At 38.4% G+C, this 24143-nt stretch overlaps 1 protein-coding gene across 1 annotated transcript in view; it reads left to right on the top strand.

Annotated features, from left to right (window-relative positions):
* The window catches only part of EMB2453 (Tetratricopeptide repeat (TPR)-like superfamily protein), a 128114-nt gene extending 104501 nt beyond the window's left edge, over nt 1–23613 (top strand). Inside the window, exon 2 of the mRNA XM_089377048.1 lies at nt 22180–23613. Within this exon, the coding sequence (XP_089233174.1) occupies nt 22180–23277 (1098 nt within the window). The 3' untranslated portion in view covers nt 23278–23613. The remainder of the gene's footprint in view (nt 1–22179) is intronic.
* Nucleotides 23614–24143: the final 530 nt, after the last annotated feature.

The raw sequence follows: 24143 nt of genomic DNA, 5'->3' as shown, positions 1-24143 counted from the left end.
TGTTGTCGCCCAAAGTGTACGCCTAAAGCTCAACGTTTAGAGCAGAGGCTATCACCTATTCCCTACTCACTTCGTTTATTCTCTCTCCTAGACAAGCTATGGGGGGTAGTCCCTAAAGATAAATGGAAAAGGAAAACTTGTTGGAACAACAAGTTCTAGGAGACTAAGGGAAAGACAATTACTTCTCTAGACAACTTGATTTAAATTTAATTGGCAAGTATGATTATTAGTGAGCAATGTGAGTGTTAAAGATAGATTTAATTAGATCAATGAGACACTTAAAATGATAGAGTGAGAAAGCAATGTAACAATGCTCAAAATAGTAATTTAAGTACTTGCACAACTATAAACAATATCTCAAGTTATAAGATAAGCAATGCTGCAAGACAAGGTTAGTACAAGAAATCAAGAGATTACAACAATTAGATATATGAGCAATGAGAGATAAGCTTGCAATATAAATAAGACTTGTACTTCAAGTAAATATGATATTCAAGAGATAATAAACTTGAAAATGACAAGTACAACAATGTAATTCTTGCAAGTATGAAATGAGCTCACAATTCCAATTACAATAATCAAATGAAATGCAAGATGAATGAATGCAAGATCTACCTATGTGTGATGCAAGATCTTGGTTAATTTTAATTATATGCCTATTCTAAGGTGAAGGCCTTCTCCTCAATTATCGAAGCAAGTCTTAGAACAAGGTTGTTGGGAGAAGTGCTGGGGAAAGAGGCTAAGGCCTCATTAATGATACCTACCCATGAATTCTAACAACCCAAGTGCCTCCATTCCTACAAGGGCTCGACTACAAGAAAATTGCAAGGTCACTCGTTTTAACTGTTTTTTAAGGGTCAAGCTTCTCAAATTGGATAATGAAGAAGGTTGTCCTTTCTACCAACCAAGCTTATGCTTGGAGGTAAATTTTAGGAATGCAAATTAAGATCTAAGATGCAAATGCAAATGCTTCAATGAGATCCAATCACAATAAGATGCTTTAGTAAGGGAAAGCCAATCCACTTATAATCAAGATTCACTGAAAGCACAAGATGATTATCTTACAACAATGATTCAATGAAGCAAATTTAAGATTACTCAATGAAACAATATAAGTGATGCAATTCGATCAAATGTTAGAAACAATAGCTCAAATGCCTTTAGCTATTAGTGCCCTTTAAGCTATTCTGCACTTATGCGTTATTATGACAATTAAAACAAGTGAGAATTATATGATAGAAGCACAATAGAAAGATGGCAAATGAGATTGCTAACAATGATTAGAAAAACTACTACCAATCTATTATGCAAATGAGATTAGAGACGAAAATAACAACAAAATCCAACTAGCTAAAAGAAAGCAAGGAGAGAGGGTTAGTAATTAGATCTAAAACTAAAACAAAGAGAAACTAAGCTAAGAGGTGAGAGATCCTCCCTTTTAAATAAGGAGGGGATACCCTGGGATTGAATCCCAAGCTCCCTTCAAGCAAGAAAATCAATTTATTATTATTATTACAATGAAGAAGTGACCCTCTAGATAATGAGAAGGGCTCTTCCTTGAGGAGATTACAAAGATGATTAAAACCCTACAACAACCAGTTCCTCCTCAAGCTTCAGTATATCAAAGAAGAGGTCACAAGTCAATAGATGATGAACTTTAATAGCAAATGACTTGCTCCCAAGCCTCTAGAAACCCACGACCTTGATAAGTATAACCCTCAAAGCTCATGACCTTGCAAAGGAAAGGCTAGAAATTTTTTAATAAAATTTATATGATGAATTTGCAATTTTTTCAAGCCTTTAACCTCTTGAAAAATTTCGATGACCCTCAAAATGAAAGTGTTTCAGATCAGAGAGGGTTTGCGGCCCTCTTCAAGCCCTCAACTAGGAGAAAGAGGCCTCTAAGGCTTGCGACTAGTCTCCAAAGATCAACCCCAAAAGGCTAGCTCCTAGCCAAAAATTTGATGGATAAACCCTTCAAAAGATGTGAACGATTTCTTTGCAAACAACCAAGGGTTAGTCACTTAATATCTGAAGCAAAATGAGGCCCCTAAGGCCTTGCAACTAGGCTAAAAATGAGCCAAGAGGTCAATGGCTAGCCCAAATAAATATAAACAAAACTTTCAGTCCAAAAATATGTATATCTGATCTGCAAAAATTGGAACCCAAGTTAGATTTGCAAGAGAAATTTGAGAAACAATTCAAAAATTATTTACAAAAATTCTAAGTAGAAACCCTTGCAAATAAAATCAATTTTGGTGTGAGGAAGGCTCTCAAACCCTTGTGTTTGCCCATTTTTTTTTTTTTGGTGAGATCCAAGCCACAAAAGAATTGAAATCTTCCTTTTGAAAGGTCTAGAGATGTCCTGTATGCTTTCGAACTTGAAGAGAGAGGGCTAAGATGCTAGAAATCTCTCCAAAAAATGATCATTGCACTGAAACCCTAGTCGGTAGGCTAGGTGAAGGTATAGCGTAAAAAAAAATTGTTTCTCTTTGATTCGTTGGGCTAATCCACTTGCAAACAAAATGAAAAAATAAAACCCTTGTCCCTCTCTTCTGATATGCAAGAGAACAAAAGAAAAACCCCAATCGATATATACAAGATGGACAAATATATACAAGGGTTAGAGGAAAAATATATACAAGATAAATTTACAAAATCTAGATCAAGGAATTAGGGTTCCTTGATCAACAAACAATGGCTCTTATTAGTAGATCTATCCAATGCAAGCACAAATAAATAGAGATAGATAAGTGAGATAAACTTTTAGATGAGCAATAGCCAAGAAACCCTGCCAAATATATTTGTTAGATAAGCCTTGAAATCAAACAAAGTGGGCTCTTTAATCTCTATGTCTTGGGAGTTGGCTGGTCCAACCAAAGGCTTCCCCTAACGCCCAAGATCTGAATCACTGATGATTTCTACACACTTAAATTAAATTGTTAGATCACAAGAGTTAGATAACAAAATAAACCAAAAGATCTAGAGATGCCTACTAAATAGATTAAATTTAAAATGATTTTCTTGCCCAATTACTAATGCAAGATACCTGTGCAAATAGTTAATCCACACCTGGCTAATGAAATAACAATTATTAAAGTTCAAACCCAGTAGAGCATTAAGAACAATATTTAGAAATAATTTACCATAAAGAATAGAAAAGGAACACTGACATGAATTTGTTAGAAAATCAAAAAGGCAGAAAGGTTTTCTCTAGTTGATAATTACTTATGATATCTTTTGAATTCTTATTATTTTCTTATGTTCCTTTTTATCTTTGTTCATCAAGCAATTATTAAAACCAAAACACAAAGATCAGGGGCACTAGATATAGGCACTAAGCCAGGGCTAAAACTCCTATATAGGGGAAAACTCAGTCAAGAACTCTTCCTTCAGTAATTCAAATTGAGATGAACCAAGACCCTAGACCAATAGACCTTCCTCCTCCACCAAGTCAACCTTCTAAGATGATATAGTAGTTTCTTCTTATCTAACAACTTCAATCCAGTAATTCGACTTCTAGTTGCAAAATTTCGACACCCTGTAGCAGAATTTCGATCTCCCAGTTATTGCAGAATTTTGACCCCCTTCCAACAGCTGCACAACTTCACACGTGGGAAAGAGAGAGGAAATTTCGACCTTTTATGCTTGAGAGAGACCTTCTTCTTCACTATCCTATGTTGATAATTACTTATGATATCTTTTGAATTCTTATTATTTTCTTATGTTCCCTTTTATCTTTGTTCATCAAGCAATTATTAAACCAAAACACAAAGATCAGGGGCACTAGATATAGGCACTAAGCTAGGGCTAAAACTCCTATATAGGGGAAAACTCAGTCAAGAACTCTTCCTTCAGTAATTCAAATTGAGATGAACCAAGACGTTAGACCAATAGACCTTCCTCCTCCACCAAGTCAACCTTCTAAGATGATATAGTAGTTTCTTCTTATTTAACAACTTCAATCCAGTAATTCGACTTCTAGTTGCAAAATTTCGACCCCCTGTAGTAGAATTTCGATCTCCTAGTTATTGCAGAATTTTGACCCCCTTCCAACAGCTGCACAACTTCACACGTGGGAAAGAGAGAGAAAATTTCAACCTTTTATGCTAGAGAGTGACAAATGAGGTCGAGTCGCTGCCTTTATATAGTGATCCTGTTGCCCAGTTTTAGGCCGACTTGTCTAGTTTTGAGGCCGACTTGGTGGAGGAGGCCTAGAAGATTTATTTTAATATAAAATAAATTTCTTTCCTGAAAAATAATTCCCAAGAAGGGTTCTTTACATTATGACATAGACAAAAATACTTGACACAAACCTTAGAAGCTTGCAATGGAGGCTTTGACCTAAAAATAATTGACCCAAGCATGAAACTTGTGCTTTAATAAGTCAATTTTAATAATAATAAAATTTTATTTTCTTTCTTTTGACAAATACATTATATTGTGACTTAAATACATTTATGAAGACCGAACCTAGTTACATTCTTCGACACTCCCTCTTAACTAGGGAAGTATTCATAATTACAACTATATAGAGGTACATGGAAGATCTCCAAAATGAACTACGAAGAGTTCAGGCAAACTCAGTGCCACGGGCTAGATACCTAACCAGGGTTATTTATCTGGGTGGGACTAAGATGGACTAAAGTTTTTAGCCAGTCTAGGTACCATCAGGCTTACTAACTAACCATCAACCCATGGATCTAGGTGCGCATCCAAGGTCAGAGCTCCAAGACTAATGCCACCCTCCCTCTTCAGGATCTAGACATCAACACACAGGCTGGTCAGATGTCCTCCCAAACATCCGCCATTAGATGCTTCAAATCTCCATAATAAAGTAAATATATCCATTTGTCCAAGCATGCTTCTCAAGTGTTCATCCTTCTTCATGGAGAGATTTACGTGTGCAAACCCCAATTAGCAATAAACTTTCAAATATATATACAAGTAAACACAAACCTTCGACTTCCTTAATAATCTTGATCATCATCAAGTTATTCATATATAATTTGTCGGAAGCTTTCTTCTTCTTTCATTTCTTCAGTGGCACCAAGTACATCCTCATATCTTCTCAAGTCTTTTGTTTGCAACTTCATATTCATTAATAGTACTTTTGCTTACTTAAAGGCATTCATTGTCATAATGTGCCCTCCCTCTTAACTGGGGAGATATACCTTTTCTTCTATCATGGCTCTCTCTCAACTTAGGGAGATCAACTGCTTCCTTCTTTTATAACATTGGATAACATTTCATGGCTCCACCCCTTCCTACTGTATCAAGGTCACCTTGATCATCATTATTTATATAACTTCATCATGCTTACTAATATCATTCGAGCATCTTCATCATCTTGAAGATTATCTACCTGCAAAACTTTAATAGCAAGTACAACCTGTTGACCACTACATCTCAACGACCCATAGCAGTACACCCCCTTTTTTTGCAAAAGGGATAGTGCCTGATTGATGTGTCTGTGCCATTCAGCTATCATCATCAACCTGATCATCACGTTATAATGTAAACCCACTCTGCATATATATGATGTAAATAATCTCAGTAGATATGTGTCATGTATGTAATTGCCTAGATAAACCTACTTTTTTGGTGACAATCTACATTTTGGGAGGTTTTTTGTCTTACCGATCCATTCTTGGATGGTCGACAGAGCCCATTCTCGGATGGTCGGCAGAGTTTTCCTTCAGTCTTACCCCAAAGCCAGAATGGATTTTGTCACTGGGATCTTAGGCGAGTCCCAGTGTTCTAGATCGAGTCTACGTAAAAATGATTTAGGAATAATCCTAACTATTTGGTCAGGTTATTATATTACAAATTGCTTGGTTTGCTGGATTATATTTGTGTCGCCGAAATGGGTAGTCTGTGAGGGTCTAATACAAATGGGTTTTTCCCCTTACGATGTAAAAAAATATATGAAAATCATGATGTAAAGTGTCTTAAGGGCTGGAAAAATAATTTATCCCCTCATAGGTTAATTAATTAAATTTCCTAGAAAAAAATTAATTAAAATCCTAAGCCGGAAATTTAATTAATTCTAGGTCTTAGGTAAATTTAAATTCTCCAAGGGCAAAATCCGTCAGTCCTTAAAAATTAAATTCTAAGAGGCCCAGGGACTAAGGCAAATTAATTATTTTGCTAAATTTTAAGCCTTTGGTCCTTGGGGGTTATTTCAAAGTCAATTTTTTGGGGAAATTAACCCAATTTTTTTTGGTTGAGTTAATTAAAATGCATTTAATTGAAAAATTTGAATTTCCTCAAGAATTAAATATTTCGACGGATGAGATTCAAAGAAATTTTAATCCTCATCAACGGTCGAGATTGCTTTGACGAGGATCACTTGAACTAGCCGTTGGAGGATTTATCTTTAAATAGGAAGTCATTTGTCAATCAATCTATCCGACCTTTGAGTCGTGTGCTTAGCAAAAAACTCGTGTAATATTTTTCCTGAATAATAAAGAAAGACTTTGGGGTTAAGTTTGCTGGTGTTACTCTTCATGGGAATACTGTAAGATGTGTTGTTTTCATGCATAATTTTTTCTAAAGCCATTGATAATAGCTTCTAAAGAGTGATTTGAGTACAAGTATCTTGCTCAGTTGCTGGGATTTGAATAATAATTTAAATTTTGAACGTAATAGCACGTATCTCTATTTGTCTGAGTTTTATTATTATTTTCTCGCTCTATTTTTAATGGCTGGATTGAGTTTTGCAGGAAAATCTTGATTTTAGATCCTTGGGCGTTAGGGAAAGTTTTCAGTTGGACCAACCAACTCACAATCAGTGTTTTTTGAGGAGCCCAGTAAAATGAATCCCGGGCTTATCATAATATTTTTTGTTGGTGATTGCATGAAGGGTTTCGAATTAACACCTCCTTAATTTTTTTTTTTTTTTGTGCGGTATAATGACAAATCTCGTTGATTAGAGCCTACAATTTTTAAATTTTGTAATTATTTTTCTAACGTGGGTTTTTTTTTGGGTTTTAGTTTTTATCATTGTACATATTGTTTGGGTGTTTTCTTGTTGTTGTGCAACTACAAATCTGAGGAGGAAATTTGTGTAGAGTCCAGATCTAGGCCCTGGAGGGTAAGATTTGGATCTTTGGGGTTTATCAATGTAATTTTCCATGGATATTATTCAATTTTGTTACAGTCCAAGGGTTTAAATTTTTTTAGATATGGAAACCTTCATGAGGGTTTCAAGGCTAAATTTGAAGCATAAAAAATATATTGACATGGAATTCGATTTTTTGGGTTTCTTGAAGCTACTGTTGGCTGCCTAGAAATGCTCCCTGGATTCTTCTTTTTATTCTTCTTATTGCAAAAATTTTGATTTTTTTTTAAAAAGGCCCACATCCTTTTGCTGCTACCTGCTACCCTCATCCCTCTCTGTAAACCTCTCCACCTTCGACCCTCATCATTTCGCTGTTGCCTTTCCCTCCATCGAACTGCAAACTCTCATCTCCCCACACGGCTTTTTCTCCCTCGACCTGTAGATTCATGTAACTTCATTCCTCACATCTCAGCATCCCTCTTGGTCTGCATCCAAGCATCCCTCTTGGCCTGCGTTCAAGCATCTTCCTTCCCTCAAAACACTGCTTTCTGCTGTGTTCTTTCCACAAACCCACAACCCTTCTCTTCCGTTCCTATTGTACCCCTGCAAGCAATTCCGCTGCCTCTGCTCTTCTCCATCCGCAACCCATTTCCATTGCTGCCAAGCCCCTCGCTCTTATCTGTGTCCCTCTGCGTTCTCTCCTCCATCCAGCCTGCATTTTTCATTTACTGTGGATCCCGATCTCCTACGCTGCTCCATCCCTCTCTTATTACCCTCATTGTCCTGCTGCTGCTCCAAACCTGCATCCATAGTTCATCCTCTCTGTATATCCAACAACTCTTCGCATTTCGCTATTCGCTGTTGAGCTCCAACCCGCAAACAACAAATACGATTTTTCATTGCTTTTTTTTTTGTTTTTGTATGTTTTAACGTATTAGGGTTAGGATCCGTTTTTACAATTCGATTTTTCAACTTTTTCATTTTATTTCATTTGTAGTACGGGTAGGTTTTAGTTAGTTTTTTTTTTTTTTTTTTTTTTAAATTATTATTATTATTATTATTTTTTATTAAATTTCGTTTTATTTTTTGTTGTTGTTGTTATTTTGATTTTGTTTTAAAAAATTAAAAAAATCATAAAAATTAAAAAAAACATTTAAAAAATCTAAAAAGTTTAAAAAATCTTCATTTATGTGACTTTAAAATTCCTAAAAGAAGTATATCAATAGGGGATTTGCGCTTTCACATTAAAATTTTTAATATGGCCTATGGCCCATTAAAATTTCAATTTATTAACCCTTTTTTATTTTTGTTTTACTTTGGTCAGTTTAAAAATTTAATTTTTTCATTTTACCACATTAAATTAATTGCTTAAGGGATAATTAAAATTAAAATTTAAAGTTCCTTGGTGTCATTGGTGTTAAATGTAAAATTTTGATTTTTATGGTATTGATTTCTCCATTGGTAAGTGCGATTAATATTTTAAAAAATTATATTGCCTATTGGAAAATTGCTCTAGATTTGAATTCTTAATGATTTTTTTTTTTAAATCTGGAATGTCTTGCATGATAAAGTTTTGGGCATTGATCATTCATGAACGTCACTATTTGTCACATTTATAAATTGCTCTGGATAACTTGTTTTTACTTAGTCTATGGTTAATTGAATATAAAGGCACTAGTCTATAATCATTTCTATCTTGTGGTTGTGTCTTGGTCGTGTTAGTGTTTGATCTATTCATCTCAGTTAACCAAGACTCATTTACATTTGTCAAGTTGTCCATCTTTAAGTCTCCTAGAGCCTGTGTTCCACAGGCTATTCTCATTCATTCACCTTAGGGACTACCCCCCTTGACTTGTCTAGGAGAGAGTCTAAACGGAGTGAGTAAGGATTAGAATGACAGCCCTTACTCTGAGTGTTGTCGCGGTGCCTACACACTTTGTGCGACAACACAACCAAATACAAGTATATAAGAGCATGAAGTTAATTATGTCAATATAATGGAAACATCAAAACATTCAAACTTTTGACATCAAATCCCTGAACTTAGTTACAAGACACATATGCTAGACATCAACTTCTTGCTATATGGTTTTGTCATAAACCCTAGACTACAATATAAAGCAACTCAATCAAGAAATCAGTGTCATTCTATCTAGGACCTCAATATTACTTTCAAAGATATGTTAGATGTCTACAATTATTTACTTCAAACCTTAGATTCCATCTTTGAGACACAAAGCCTTAGATATTAGCAATTAATAACAATCCTACCATGCATCTAAGGTTTCAACAATGTTAGACACCACCAGGGTTTGTTTGCAAACCATAGATTTTATTATCAAAATAAATCATATCAGGAAAAAATATTATCATATACTAGAATATCAATTACTAGGGCTATTTTACAAACCCTAGAATTCACAATCTATGAGCATCAATAATTAGGTTAACATATTCACATATACATATCTAGGATCTCATAATCATGCACTAGCATATCACAACAATATCTACTAGGTAGACACAAACATTAATACATAAAAATTAGACATACAACAATTTCATTCAAACTAGGGTTTCGATCAGACTAATATACACCTAGGGCTTCGTTCCTAGAATCTTACTTACAAGGAATTTGTTCACAAACCCTAATTCACCAAACCCTAAAGATCTAAGGTTTCATAGTATAGACATTAACAACAAACCCTAAAGGGATAGGGTTTTCATCATAACAATACCAAAACATCAAAATAACAGGAATTCTAGATTTCATGAACAACCCTAAGTAGACTAGGGTTTCAATATTAGCATCTTGTTTCAATAAGTTAATAACGCATCTTGCAAGAAGAAAAGAATTGAGACACATAATGTTGGAATTTTTAAGTCTAATCCGTTAGAAACCCTTCATGTACTTTCTAATTTATTTCCGCCTACTTGTTTTGATTAGTTAACAAGTTATTTACCATGTAAGTACTGAAAATAAATACAAGTACATGCTCAACACATTCCATATCATCAATTGAAGGAAACAAAACAAGCACACAAGTGACACCGTTGTTTTTGGACGAATGTCCCCGGAAAAACCCAATGCGGGAAAACCGGTGCAGCTATCTGAGGGTTTGTATTATTAAGTAGTTTCAGAATACAATCTAGGTGCCAAAATTGGCTCACCCAATAGAGAATAATCTCAGCAGTAGTACCTCTCAGTCGGAGACCGATGTTTCGATTGAAACCCGGATAAACAGTCCGATAGCTCCCAGCTCCAATCTGCCCCACGAAAAGAGCCCAATGTCAGCCTCTAGGCACTGCGTCAACCCTTTCTGGCCCAACGTCTGCCTAGCGTCAACCTCTAGGCACTGCGTTAGCCCTTTCTGGCCCAACGTCTGCCCAACGTCAGCCTCTAGGCACTGCATCAGCCCTTTTTGGCCCAACGTCTGCGCAACATCACCCTAGCTCGCCCTGCGTCAGCCTCTGGAGGCACTATGTCAGCCCTTAGAGCCTCTGCGTCACCCACGCTGGCTCTCTGAGGCACTGCGCAGCTCCTCGCTGGCTCTGCGTGAGCCCTGGCTGGCTCTGCGTGAACCTCAGTCTGGCTCTACGTCCCTCTCTCGACTTCTACGCTGATCCTCCTGGTACTATCTTTGCCTCTTTGCTTCTGTATTCACTGCCCCTCAACTGTAACTCTGATCACTCTTTCGGCTTCCTCAACAAACCCTGCCCCAGAAAATTGAAATCTCGATCAACTCGATGTGTTCTCCAAGTGACCCTCAAGCCTCTTATACTTTTCTCGTTGACAATTCAATGGTCGAGATTAAGTCCCTAATCAATGGCTAAGATTAACTTTGGCTTGATCCATGACTTTTGGACCCTTCTAACACAGTTTTATACTAATTCACATTAATATTTTATTTTCCCAAAGTTTATACTTAGGGACTCCATTAAAAATATTAATTATTTTAATATCTCACAAATTGTTTAGAATCCACCCAAACCATTTCTTGGTATTGGAGACCTCATTCACTTTAGCCTCTCCACCAATTTTCGTCGCTAGAGCACATTTGATGCTACCCCAAATCAACATTCCCTCTTAGCGAGGATTGTGCTCTAGTAATACTCTTCACTGAGCATCACCTTGATCATCCTACATTGGTCCCTGTGCTGATGCTAGGTCTGTTGCCCAACATCCTCTGCACTGCTGCATCATGTACTGCTACCCATGGCCCTACCACTGCCACTACTGCATATGTACGTCAGGTCCCTCTGCATCCGTGGTGCTGCCCATGGCCCTGCCACTGCCACTGCTATATCTGCACTACATCCCCTCTCATCATGCTGCATCGTGCTGCCCATAGCACTGCCATTGCCAACTGTTGAACTGCAACTCAGTTACTGAGAAGTAAGTAACTGATCTCCCAACTCTGACATCTTCGTCAGGCTAGAGACACCCTCAATGCCGAAACTCCCTCTGTCGCTGACAAGTGCCCCTTCTTTGACCTTTGCGCTGCTGCAACAACTCTGTTCACCTCGCACTGCTGCCTCACGCTGTCATGGGACTCCTGCACTATAGCTCCCTTTGTCGCTCCATTCGCATCCGTCTCTACTGACATCCGCCGGTCCTGATACTCCTCTTCGGGGCTCTTGTAGCAAGGTATAATCCAAGAGGTTGGGTACCTCGAGGATCCTACCCCTCATCGCATGTAGTCCGTCTGACTATAGTTCGATGTTTCCCCACTTCCTCTTAAGTGGCGCATGAGCACTCATGGCACAGTCATCATCTGTCTCCACTTCTTTCTCCGCCTTCACTGGCGCTGCCTTGGTCTCAACAGCCTCTCCTTTGCTTTTCTTCCTCTGACACTGGCTCGCATAGTGACCCAGTTCCCCACAGTTGAAGCATTTGACCTTGGACAGGTCCTTCTCCTTCCGTTTCTCCTGCTTTCCCTTAGATGCTAGGGCAACATCCTCTTCCTCCTTGATTCTGATCCCCTTGCCGTTGCTTCCCACCTTGGTTAGCTTTCTGATCTCTTCTTGGTGAAGAGCCACCCATAGCTCCTCCCAATTTGGAAGAATCGACCTGCCCAGTATGTTCTGGACAAATACCTCCCAATCCTTTGAGACTGTTTCAGGGTTGTCCTCACCATTAGTTCTTGATCCGGCATGGCCCCTATCGAAGTCAGCTGATCCCGGATCTCCTTCAATCGACCGAGGGAGGTGTCTATCTGCTCCCCTTTCTGCATCTGGTATGATCGCAGCTGATTTTCTAGTAGCATCTTCCTCTGCACGGAAGTATGCTGATACAATTTCTTTAGGGCCTCCCACTTCTCATTTGCCGTGTCCTTTTCGGCAATATGTGGTACTACATGGTCCTTGACCCTGTCAAGGATGATGCTCTTGGCCCTCGCCATTGCCTCCTCATACTTGTCGTTCTTAGCTGTGTCAACTAGGATCGTTATCGTCTTTAAGGCGATGTGCTTGACACGATTCTTGTCTAGAACGGACAAGATTCTGGCCTTCCAGACTAGGAAGTTTGAGGCTCTGTCCAGTCTGTCTTGGTTTCTTACCCCGTTCAGTGCCATCTCGCTGCTCCTTTACTTCCCTTCTGGAAGTTCTTGGTGTGACTGCCTCTGAGCCTCGATTTCGCTCCTAGAAACCCATCTGCCAATGTCGAGATGCCCCCACTCTAATCCTTAGTGCAGTTGCACCACTGATCCAGATTTCTTGGCTAGAAATCCTCAATAGCAACTCCCTCCTCCTTGGTCTTGTCCTTTTAGGTATTGTTCTGACCACAGTACCCCACCATCATCACTCTGCAACTTACCACAGCCTCCTATGCCCCAACAACTGAAGGTTAGAGCCTCTAGGCTCTGCGCAACCCCAACACCAGCAAAATCCGCACCACCTGGCCACAGGCGTCAATCCTTCTTTACTGAGAAAGATGACCGGGCACTGCGTAGGTCGAGTCTGCTCCCCTCTGCCACTGCGCTGATCCTCTTCCCGGCTCAAACTTGATGTCGTAGGCACTGTGTCACCCCTTCCTTGCTGCTTCTCTACTAGGAACAACTTCTGTCACTCAAGACAACTATTTTCTGCTGCTGCTGCTCTATTCGACTGATGTCCTCAGTTCTTCTGTGATCTGCAATCATGCTCTGATACCATGTTGGAATTTCTAAGTCTAACTCGTTAGAAACCCTTCATGTACTTTCTGATTTATTTCTGCCTACTTGTTCTGATTAATTAACAAGTTATTTACCATGTAAATACTGAAAATAAATACAAGTACATGCTCAACACATTACAGATCATCAACTGAAGGAAACAAAACAAGTACACAAGTGACACCGTTGTTTTTGGATGAATGTCCCTGGGAAAACCCAATGCGGGAAAATTGGTGCAACTATCTAAGAGTTTGTATTATTAAGCAATGTCAGAATACAATCTGGGTGCCAAAACCGGCTCACCCAATAGAGAATAATCTCGGCATTAGTACCTCTTAGTCGGAGACAGATGTTTCGGCTAAAACCCTGGATAAACACTCCGACAAATCCCAGCTCCAATCTGCCCCACGAAAAGCCCAACGTTAGCCTCTAGGGACTGCGTCAGCCCTTTCTGGCCCAGCGTCTGCCCAACGTCACCCTATCTCGCCCTGCGTCAGCCTCCGAAGGCACTGCATCAGCGCTTAGAGCCTCTGCGTCACCCACGTTGGCTCTCTAAGGCACTGTGCAGCTCCTGGTTGGCTCTGCGTGAGCCCTGGCCGGCTCTGCATGAACCTCTGGCTGGCTCTGCGTCCCTTTCTCCCGGATTCTGCGTTGATCCTCCTGACACTATCTCTGCCTCTCTGCGTCTGTATTCATTGCCCCTCAGCTGCAACTTTGATCACTCTTTTGACTTCCTCAGAAAACCCTGCTCCAGAAAAGCGGAATCTTGATCAACTCGGTGTGTTCTCCAAGTGACCCTCAAGTCTCCTCTTATACTTCTCTCGTTGACAATTCAATAGCTGAGATTAAGTCCCTAATCAACGACTAAGATTAACTCTGGTTTGATCCATGAGTTTTGGACCCTTCTAACATAGTTTTATATTAATTCACGTTAATATTTTATTTTTCGTAAGTTTATACTTAGGAACTCCATTAAAAATATTAATTATTTTAATATCTCACAAACTATTTAGAATCTGCTCAAATCATTTCTGGGTATTGGAGATCTCATGTGCTTTAGCCTCTCCACCAATTTTTGTGGCTAGAGCACATCCGATGCTACCCCAAATCAACACATAAATGACATTTTAGAAGGAAAACCCAGCGTATGTTAACTCACATAGATGATTACATGATTCAAAATCCAAAATTATCCTTTATGTATTTCCAAGATTTGAAAATCAGCCTTTATACATGAGGCTTTACATCCAAAATCAACCTTTATACATGGCTATATATGTTGGAAATGAAAAATAACATGAGCTAATGACAAGTACAATTACATATCATATATTCCTAATCCTCGTCTTCATTAACAAAAATAGAACAAGTTGCTTTTCTTGTAGATCTAAAGCATGGATTGATTAGAGATAAATTAGTTTGTGGAGTGATTAGAGATAAATTTTAGTGTTATATTAAATCTATTTTGGTCATAGAAGGGCCACACAACCTTCTTGGGTGCTTGAGTGAGCCTGTAGAAGCAAAAAAGTCATGGAAATGGGGCAAAATTGGGCGGAAATGCAACAAATTTGGGATGAAACGCCCTCAAAACGTTTCGACGACGTTTCCAAATTAGGATACGTCACCAAGGCATTTCAAGTTTCAATTGTGTTTTGGTCACATTTCAACGACGTTTTGGTGTTTCAAGGAGTTTCGGGTAGGGGTACGTCACCTTGGGGGCCATTTCCTACAACATAGCTTTATGCTCTTGTCCCTTCACAACAAAACCTTCTAGTTGAGACATAAAAACCTAAGTTGCAGGAAACGTGGGGGGAGGGGTCGTTTCAAGCAGGAAATGGAAACGAAACTGGGAAACGTGGCTTGTATGGCTTGGAAACGCGTTTCCGGCCGTACTGCCACGTTTCCCGAAACAGAAACGCGGCAGTACGGCCGGAAACGCGTTTCCAAGCCATACAAGCCACGTTTCCCAGTTGTAATGTGTTGTTTTTTATTTTTTATTTTTTATTTTTTTTAATTTGTTTTTAATTTTTTTTTAGGTTTCCGGTAAATTCTAGAAGCCTATTCTAAAGTTATAAAAGAGCAGTTTGTCTCATTCTCTCATCACACTATTCAGCAAGTCGTTTCTCTTGGAGACTGGAAGTTGTTTCAGCTAGGGTGTTTTGAGCAGTGAGCAAAGTAGATTTCAGCAGCAGGAGAAAGAGATTTCAGCAGCAAGAGAAAGAGATTTCAGCAGGAGATTTCAGTAGCAGCGGATTTGGCTCAGCTACAGCCATATTTCTCTTCTCTTTTCTGGATTCCATGGTTGAGAAAACAATGGAAATCATTTCGCAGGAGTCTCCACAACTTTTGTTTGTTGATGATCATTTTGCTGGTTTGATCAAGAAAATCATTGTTGATAGGTGGAACAATTTCAATACACCATTGCACACTTTAGCACATGCTTTGAACCCCAAATTTTATGATGAGGAGCTTATTGCTAAAAGCAATGGGAAGAGGAAGGCACCCCATAAGGATAGAGAGGTGGCTATTGGAGTGAAAAAAGCCCTTATGAGAATGTTTCCTTCTCATCTACATAGGGAGGTAAAGGAGGAATTTGCCAGTTTTGCTGCAGGAATAGATGATTATGCAGATATATCAGTTTTGGAGGAGAGAAGCACCATGAATCCAGTTAGGTGGTGGATTTGTCATGGAGCAAATGGTGTACATTTGCAAAACCTTGCCATTCGTATTCTTTCACAAGTGGCAAGCTCTTCATCAACAGAAAGGAATTGGAGCACTTATGGTTTTATTCATTCTGTGATGCACAATAGGTTGGGCTCACAGAAAGCAGAGGATCTTGTTTATGTGCACTCCAACCTTCGCCTTGCATCTCGTAGGGGTCCAAAATACAACAGTGGTCCTTCTAAAGAATGGGATGTGGATGCAGAAAATCCTGATTTGGATCTCTCTCTTGCTGCCCTGAATATTGAGGCCGAATCTGGAAGTGGAATTGGTGCATCATCTTCTTCAGCACTACCATCCACTGTTGAGCATTGTGTTGCTTCTATTTTTGATGAGGATTGTTATGATGAGGATTAGTCTTTTGTGACTTGTCTCTATAGTTCTTGCAACCTTATAGTCTTTATTGTACTTGCAGCCTCATATACTAATATAAATAAACGCTGATTTTGGATTTTCCTATATTTTTATTTTCATTATGTGATCATTCATGACTCATGAGTAAATGTGATGTAAATTTAATCTTAATGTTTAAATGTAATAAATTATAATCATATAATGTAAATGTATCATTAATGCTTTACGATTGCACATATATATAATAATAATTTTTAAATATTTTAAATATATATATATATATATATTCGCTTTTCCCCATTTCCAAAATTTGGGGAGGTCGCGTTTTGTATCGCTTCCCGTTTCGGAAACTCGTTTCCGTTTCCTCGTTTCGTGCAACTTAGATAAAAACAATTTTTTTTCAAACCCCATTCAAGAAAGCAATTTTTACATCCATTTGATGGACTTTCCACCCATTTGATGGACTTTACATCCACTCTGTGCTGCTAAGGCAAAGAGAGTCCAGATGGTAGCCCATTTTGCTGTGGGGGAAAAAGTCTCCTCATAATCGATCCCTTCTTTCTGTGGAAATCCTTTTGCCATGAACCTTGCTTTGTGCTTATCAAGTGAGCCATCTGATTTATACTTGTCCTTGAAGACCCACTTGTAGCCAATTGGTTTGGTTCCAAATGGAGGGTCCACCAGCTTCCAGGTTCCATTCTTTATGAGAGCATCATACTCTTTCTGCATTGCTTCTTTCCATTCATCATGAGAAGCAACTTCTTTAAAGGAAGTTGGTTCAAAATTAGTAGACAAATTTAATTCACAGCGATAAGAAACATTCATATCAACAGTGGAATCAAAATCATCTACATCACCTCCATTTTGTCTAGTGGAACTTCTAGTTCCTGTCTTTCCAACCTCATCAGGATGAACACTTTCAAGTGTCTTAGTGAGCCATTTTGGAGGACCTTTCTGAGATGGTCCAGGTTGTTTTGTTCATTGAGATGGGGCTGCATCAAGATTTAGCCTTCCAATCCTCTCAATCACATCACTCAAAGTGTCTTCTTGATCTGAAGAAGTGGTTGGAACTTCATGAGAGGGAGACAGTGCTTTAGAAGGAGATTCTAGAGATTGATCCAGGATAGGGATCTTCCCTTCAAGATGTGGAATCTCATTATCAAGTTCCTGACAATATTTTGCATGACTGAATTTGTCCAAACGATCAAGCTATCGCTCAACAACATTGTCAGTCTTGGAAGATTCAAATCAAATCTCTAGACAGTGTAAACTTCTTATTTACCTCATTGTAAAGACGATATGCTTTGGAGGTATCCAAATACCCCAAGAAGATATACTTTTGACTCGCACCAAGTTTGTTTCTATGTTCCTTGGGAATCAAGGCATAGCAGGAGGAACCAATGCCTTACCGAAGGAATGTGGCCATACCACATTTCATTAGGAGTCTTGTTTTTGAGAGCATGAGATGGACATCTGTTTTTAATATACACTACATATAGGACTACAACCCAAAACATCAACTTTTGAAAAACATCATTGAACGGACCATGTTTAATATAGTCCCATTCATTCTTTCAGCTACACCATTTTGTTGAGGATTATAAGGCATGGTTGTTTGATGTTGAATCCCATGTTGGCGAAGATAGTTTTCAAAGTCATTTGAAGTGTATTATTATTCTTTTCCATTATCAATACGAATAGTGCCAATATGAGATTGTGCATCATTTTCAATCCATGCATGAAAGTTTCAAAAGCTTTAAATTTATTCTTCAACAAATATACCCAACACATTTTGGTGTAGTCATCAATAAAAGTCATCATATATTTATTTTCATTTGCAGAAGGAACAAGCATAGGGCCACACAAATCAGAATGAATCAATTCAAGCTTTCTACATGCTCTGGAAACAAAATCATGAAATGGCTGTTTGCTATGTTTTCCTAGGATACAAGCATCACATTGCTTTAGTTTCCTAGGAATGGTTGGCAAACCAGTAACACCATTTCTCTTCAATAAACAAAGACTGTCATAATTCAGATGTCCAAATCTTGCATGCCATAAGAGACTGGATGGCAATTTACCTTCATTATACTTTGAACTATATGCATAGTTCCATGCACAAGCAAACTTTCCTTGCGGCTTCAAGAGTGTTAATTCTTCTATTCCTATCATGACAAGTGTGTTGTTTGATGCTTTTCTCACCTCAACTTTGCCATCAAACATGTGAATGGAGTGTCCTTGCCGACGAATGCGAACTAGGGTCAACAAGTTTCTCCACAACTCTGGGAGGTAGAGAACATCATGCAGAAGAAAGTTAGGGAGTCTAGGCAGTTTGAGCTTGATGGTGCCTAGTTCAGATGGCTTGAGTCTTGACTTGTCTGGAAAGTAGAATGCTCCATCTACATTGTCACTGAAATCTTCAAAAAAATATTTTTGAAAAGTCATGTGGCAAGATGCACCTGTATCAAGTAACCAAGCATCTTTCCACGAAGCAAATGAAGCATTAAACAAATCTTCAGTTACTCCAATATGTGCCACAATATAATGAGCAGATTCAGGTGCTTTTACCTTTCCTTGGATCTGGTGTTTTACCTTTCTCTTCATTTCTTTCTTGCTGGACTCTGTCACAAGAGAGCTTGCAGGTGGATGCATCGTGTCCATTTCTGTTGCAGCGAATACAATGGAGATTGGGTCTTCCTCCTTGATAATGTTTGCTCCCTTGCCTCTGTTATTCTTCTTTCCCTGTCCTCTTCTGCCACCTCTTCCTCTAGAAGAATCTTGTGTCTGATTCTTCTTTCTCTGTGCAAGGGACACATTTTCTTCAGAAGATTAAGCAACTATTTTCCTCTTCCCAAAAACTTTCTCCCTTTCGACAAACTTCTCCACAAGAGTATCAAAAGTAATATCCTTAAGTTGGGCACTAGTTTGTAAGGATTCAAGATAGTGAAAATATGTGGGATATAAAGCTTTGATGAAAGCTGTAAGAGGAATGTCCATTTTAACTCCGGTGGCTTCTACATCATGCATGATAGCTCTAATTTCAGAGGCTAGGGCAAGGGGATCATCATCCTTCAACTCCAGGTTGAAGAGTTTGATCATCAACTGGACTACCTCAAGCTATGAGTGTGAGTCATATAAATCTTTCAACTTCTTTAAAGCATTAAAAACGTTAATAATTGGTGCAATGTGACAACTCACCCCTTTATTTACATATGCAACAATCAAGGCATAGGCCTTGCTGTTCTTGTTCTCCCAAATGGAAAGCTCTTTGTCTGTTGTGGGCTTTGCAGGCAGATTGCCATCTTCTCCTTTACAAACACCTTTCCATAGGTCATTAAAGATAAGTTTATGCTCGATCTTTCTGGACCACTCATGGTAGTTCTACGTTGCCATGAGAACTACTCCAACAATGGAGATGGGGAAATGCATCTTTGTCAACCCATAATCTATTCTCTGAGCTGAGGCATTAAACATTTTCTCCAAAGAAAATAATCATTCTCCCCTTAAGAAAAATACACTTCACTATGGGACGCTCGAGATGTAAATGCAACTTCATTAACTGTGCCCTTTAGGCATACTTTAATATCAATGCATACTGTTATATCAAGGTGGCATCAATACTTATTATAATATTAGCCCATATTGTAATATCAAAGCGGCTTGTAGAGCCTCGTGAATAACAAACACATAGAGCAGTGGAGAGCACAGTCACTTTATTCTCTTCAGTTGCGACGAAGGAGGTGGGATGGTCATATCTGCAGTATGAAGGCAAGCATTTGCAACGGCCTTGGAAAAATCCTTGCAAATTTCTACTTAAGCTAGTTTCTTTTAAGAGTGGGCTTGAACAACAACTGCCCTTGCAATTTTTCTTTACCGTCAACTTGTCGCTGCTGGCAAATACAATGGCAACCTCTTGATATAATTGGACCAACCATATAATTGACTTGGAAACACAGATCAGAATTGATATAGATAAGAGCAGTATTCAAACAGAGTTATTTCAAGAGCAGAGGAAAATACACTTGTTGCTGGCCCTCGAAAGCCTAATGGCTGCGTGCTGGCTCGTGAAGCTGGCCGCAACAATACAGTCATATCGATGCTATTGTGTCCATTGTAGTCGCCTCCACAATTGTTGTGGCTAGACTTCCCACTTGACCATTCAAGTCCAACCTGTACAGGATATGCACTGGAGCATTACTCAGTATGATGGAGTGTTACACAATATGGTGGAACATTACATAGTAGTGGAGGCCACTATTCTCCAAGAATTGGTGTCGCACATGATTCATAAGATTGATCGTTGTTGAATTGAGGCTTCTGTGATCCATATCAAGTTTAAGAGAAGATCTTCGGCGAAAATCACAAGATAAATCATTTGTCGACGCGTTTCGAACCAGCTGGTGTGGTTCATCATCAGGACAAGTTGAAGAGACAGATCTAGCTTAGCATGTTAAATAGTATGAGCAGAGTCTCCAACGGCTATCTGGATTAACGGCTACTTTTGACCTTAGGACCAGAGTCAAAAATTATTATAATTTAATGGCAATTAGGTGACCATTAAAAATATATAAATATATAAAATAATTTAAAGGTGTTAATGGTTAGTTAAAAATGTATTAAAAATTATAGGTTAATTAGTATTTAAAAGGGGAATAAATGTATATATATATAAATAAAAAGTAATATACATAGAAGTAAGTTAGAATTAACCACACTAGCTGGTTCGAAACGCATCGACAAATGATTTATCTTGTGATTGTCACCGAAGATCTTCTCTTAAGATTGATCGTATTTAGAAACTCATTTTATCCTTGAAAAGATGTGGAGGATAGTTGCTTCAAAGCCACTACAATACCGTTGGGAAGCACACCCTTCAAATTAACCATCATTTTTTGGCTTTAGAAATCATTTAGCAGTCATGGTTTAGAAATGTTGGGTATGCAAGCCTGGCTGGAGTGTTAAGGAGTTAACTGTATAAGCATGTGTAGATGTCAGATCAGACAGGGATGGCAGGGCTGCAACAGTGGGAGAACTGAGGCAAAGGAGTCACTGAGCAGGATAGAAATGGGGAACCTATGCTCTGATACCATGTCAGGCCAAGAAGATAACTCCTTGAATTGATTGCTTTCATTAAGTGGAAGGTAATTAAATACAAAATGAATAGTGACCCTTGGGATTCACCTTCCAAGGTCTCTCCATATTCTTATTTTCTATTTACATATTTACAAGTTTTTGATCAATCCCAGAGGATTAGGTGTCAACACATGCCAAGAATGCTCCATTATTATCAACAATGATTGAATTAGGCTTTGCTGACCTTATAACAAACCTCAAGATCGGAAGATTGCAACTAGACTTGTCTGCTTGTATAGTGGTAAACAAATTTAAGCTCTTGTAGGTCCAAAGGAAAATATCTGCCATAATGCTATCCAATTTTGTATAATGCACATTGTGGACCATAAAAAAAGTCAATCAAAATATTTGAAAGCGACATAGCTTGGGATGCTTTCTTTTTGAAGCAACGTAAACTTTGAGCTAAGTTAGGATTGTGTTATACAAGAAAGCAACATGAACTTTCAACTAAGTTGGGATTGTGTTATACAATGTGATCGATCATAGGCATTATTTATCATATGAAGCTATGATTAGGAAGACTGTCTCTCTTTGTATCCTCGTGAGTATACTTTATTTCATTTGATATTTCAGATTCTTCTAGTGTAGCATGTCATCTGTGTATTTTCAAACTTCCCTATGCCATGCTTGAATTTGTTTCTTTTAATGCCCCTGCCATTTCAAAATAGTACTATCAGCTGTATTAAATGTTTTATGTTCATAAGTTATTCTTGTATAAAATATGCACACGCTGAACTTGATATGAATGGCTGCCAGGTATTCAGATGGATGCAGCAACAGGGTTGGTACCGTGCAGACAATGGTGTTTATTCCAAGTTGATATCAATCATGGGAAAGAAGGGCCAAATTCGGCTAGCCATGTGGCTCTTTTCAGAGATGCGTAAAACTGGATGTCGACCTGACACTTCTGTTTACAATGCAGTGATCCAAGCACATTTACATACTAAAGATAAGGAAAAGGCTCTCGCAAAAGCCTGTGGATATTTAGAGAAAATGAAGGAGAAAGTTAGATGCCAACCCAACATTGTAACCTACAACATTCTTCTGAGGGCTTATGCTCAAGCCTGCCAGGTGGATAAGGTTAATGCATTGTTTAAGGAGGTTGAAACATATGAGATTGTGACAGATGTTTATACTTATAATGGTGTGATGGATGCTTATGGTAAACATGGAATGCTTACAGAAATGGAGCAGGTTCTTGCTCGTATGAAGAAAGACAAATGTAAACCAGACATCATTACTTTCAATTTACTTATAAATGCATATGGAAAGCATCAAGATTTTAGCAAAATGGAACAGGTATTTCAGAGCTTGCTGCAGTCAAAGGAGAATCCTACTTTACCAACATTCAATTCAATGATCACCAGTTATGGTAAGGCTAGGCTCATGAAAAAGGCAGAATTGGTCTACGAGAAGCTCACTAGCTTAGGCTATGAGCCAAGTGAAGTTACATATGAATGCTTGATTCTGGCATATGGGCATTGTGGCTCTGTTACCAAAGCAAGAGAAATATTTTCGGAAATGATAGATGCAAAAATTAACATTCAAATTTCAACTTTGCATGCTCTTCTGGAGGTTTATTGTAATAATGGTTTACTGGATGAGGCAGATTTATTGTTTGATAGTGCACGTAGCCTAGGGGTAGAACCTCGTGCTTCAACATATAAACTCCTTTACAAAGCATACACAAAATCCAAAGAGACAAAATTTGTCGAGAAGTTACTTAAGAGCATGGATGCAAGTGGTGTCATCCCAAACAAGAAGTTTTTGGAAGCTTTGGGTGCCCATTCTTCACGAGAGAAAAACCATAATTTAAGAAATGCTAAAAATGATTCTGATCTCAGTGTTGGATAACCAAAGAAAGAATTAGCCTTTTAAAGATGTTGAGCTTGACAGTACTCGAGAAGATAGTTCTCATCTGATGTACCAATGTAAATAACTTATGACTGATTTCTCCTTGTTTCCTTATTATTCTGTTCCCACCTCCTCTCCAAAAGTGCACACTGGTGGGTTCATGTGCTGGGAACTGGTTCAGGCTGGAACTGGCTTACTGTATCAGCCTATGTGCCAGTTTGGGATTCTCCAAATGTGAATCAGTCAGGTCTGCCTGTTCTGATAACATTGCTTCCATTGTGTGTTTTGAACGAACAATAATTTATTTATGGAGAACGAGAAGTTGCTTTTTGATTCTTTTATAGTCATTCCATTGCTGGTGAGCATGACAGCACAACAAAACCAGCAGAACCGCTTACCAATCTGGTAATTTATAATGTTTAGTGACAAAGAGGAGAGGTATTTATGTGGTAAAAACTGTTCCAAGACACAAATTTTAAGCATATCTGACTTAGTAATGCATATTTTTTAGGAAGGACAATACAAAGATTGTTCATGTATATGTTGACATAGAGCCGCGAGTGTTTAACGTTGTATAAATAAAAAATGATACCCTCAATTCTTTCCTCAAATACAATATTCTTGTTTATTCTTTACCTTCCGTTGCAAGGCTCCTCTAGCTGCATTGGAGACAGAAAAGAATTTTCATATTAGCAAATGGAATTAAAATGGTTATTAGTACATATCTAAATATTGTATTCTTCCCTTTGCCATTAACATTCATGGGATGTTTATTCCACATATATACACAGTGCAAAAAGAACATTTTAATGCGAAAAAGGATCAAAATATGTACGTAGAGGTTCACATTTTGGAACAGAGCAACA

Source organism: Pinus tabuliformis, chromosome J (assembly GCF_031772625.1).
Source record: "Pinus tabuliformis cultivar Carrire ecotype Pingquan chromosome J, CPIR1, whole genome shotgun sequence".
NCBI classification, from domain to species: Eukaryota; Viridiplantae; Streptophyta; class Pinopsida; order Pinales; family Pinaceae; genus Pinus; species Pinus tabuliformis.
This window is presented reverse-complemented; position numbering and strand designations above follow the sequence as displayed.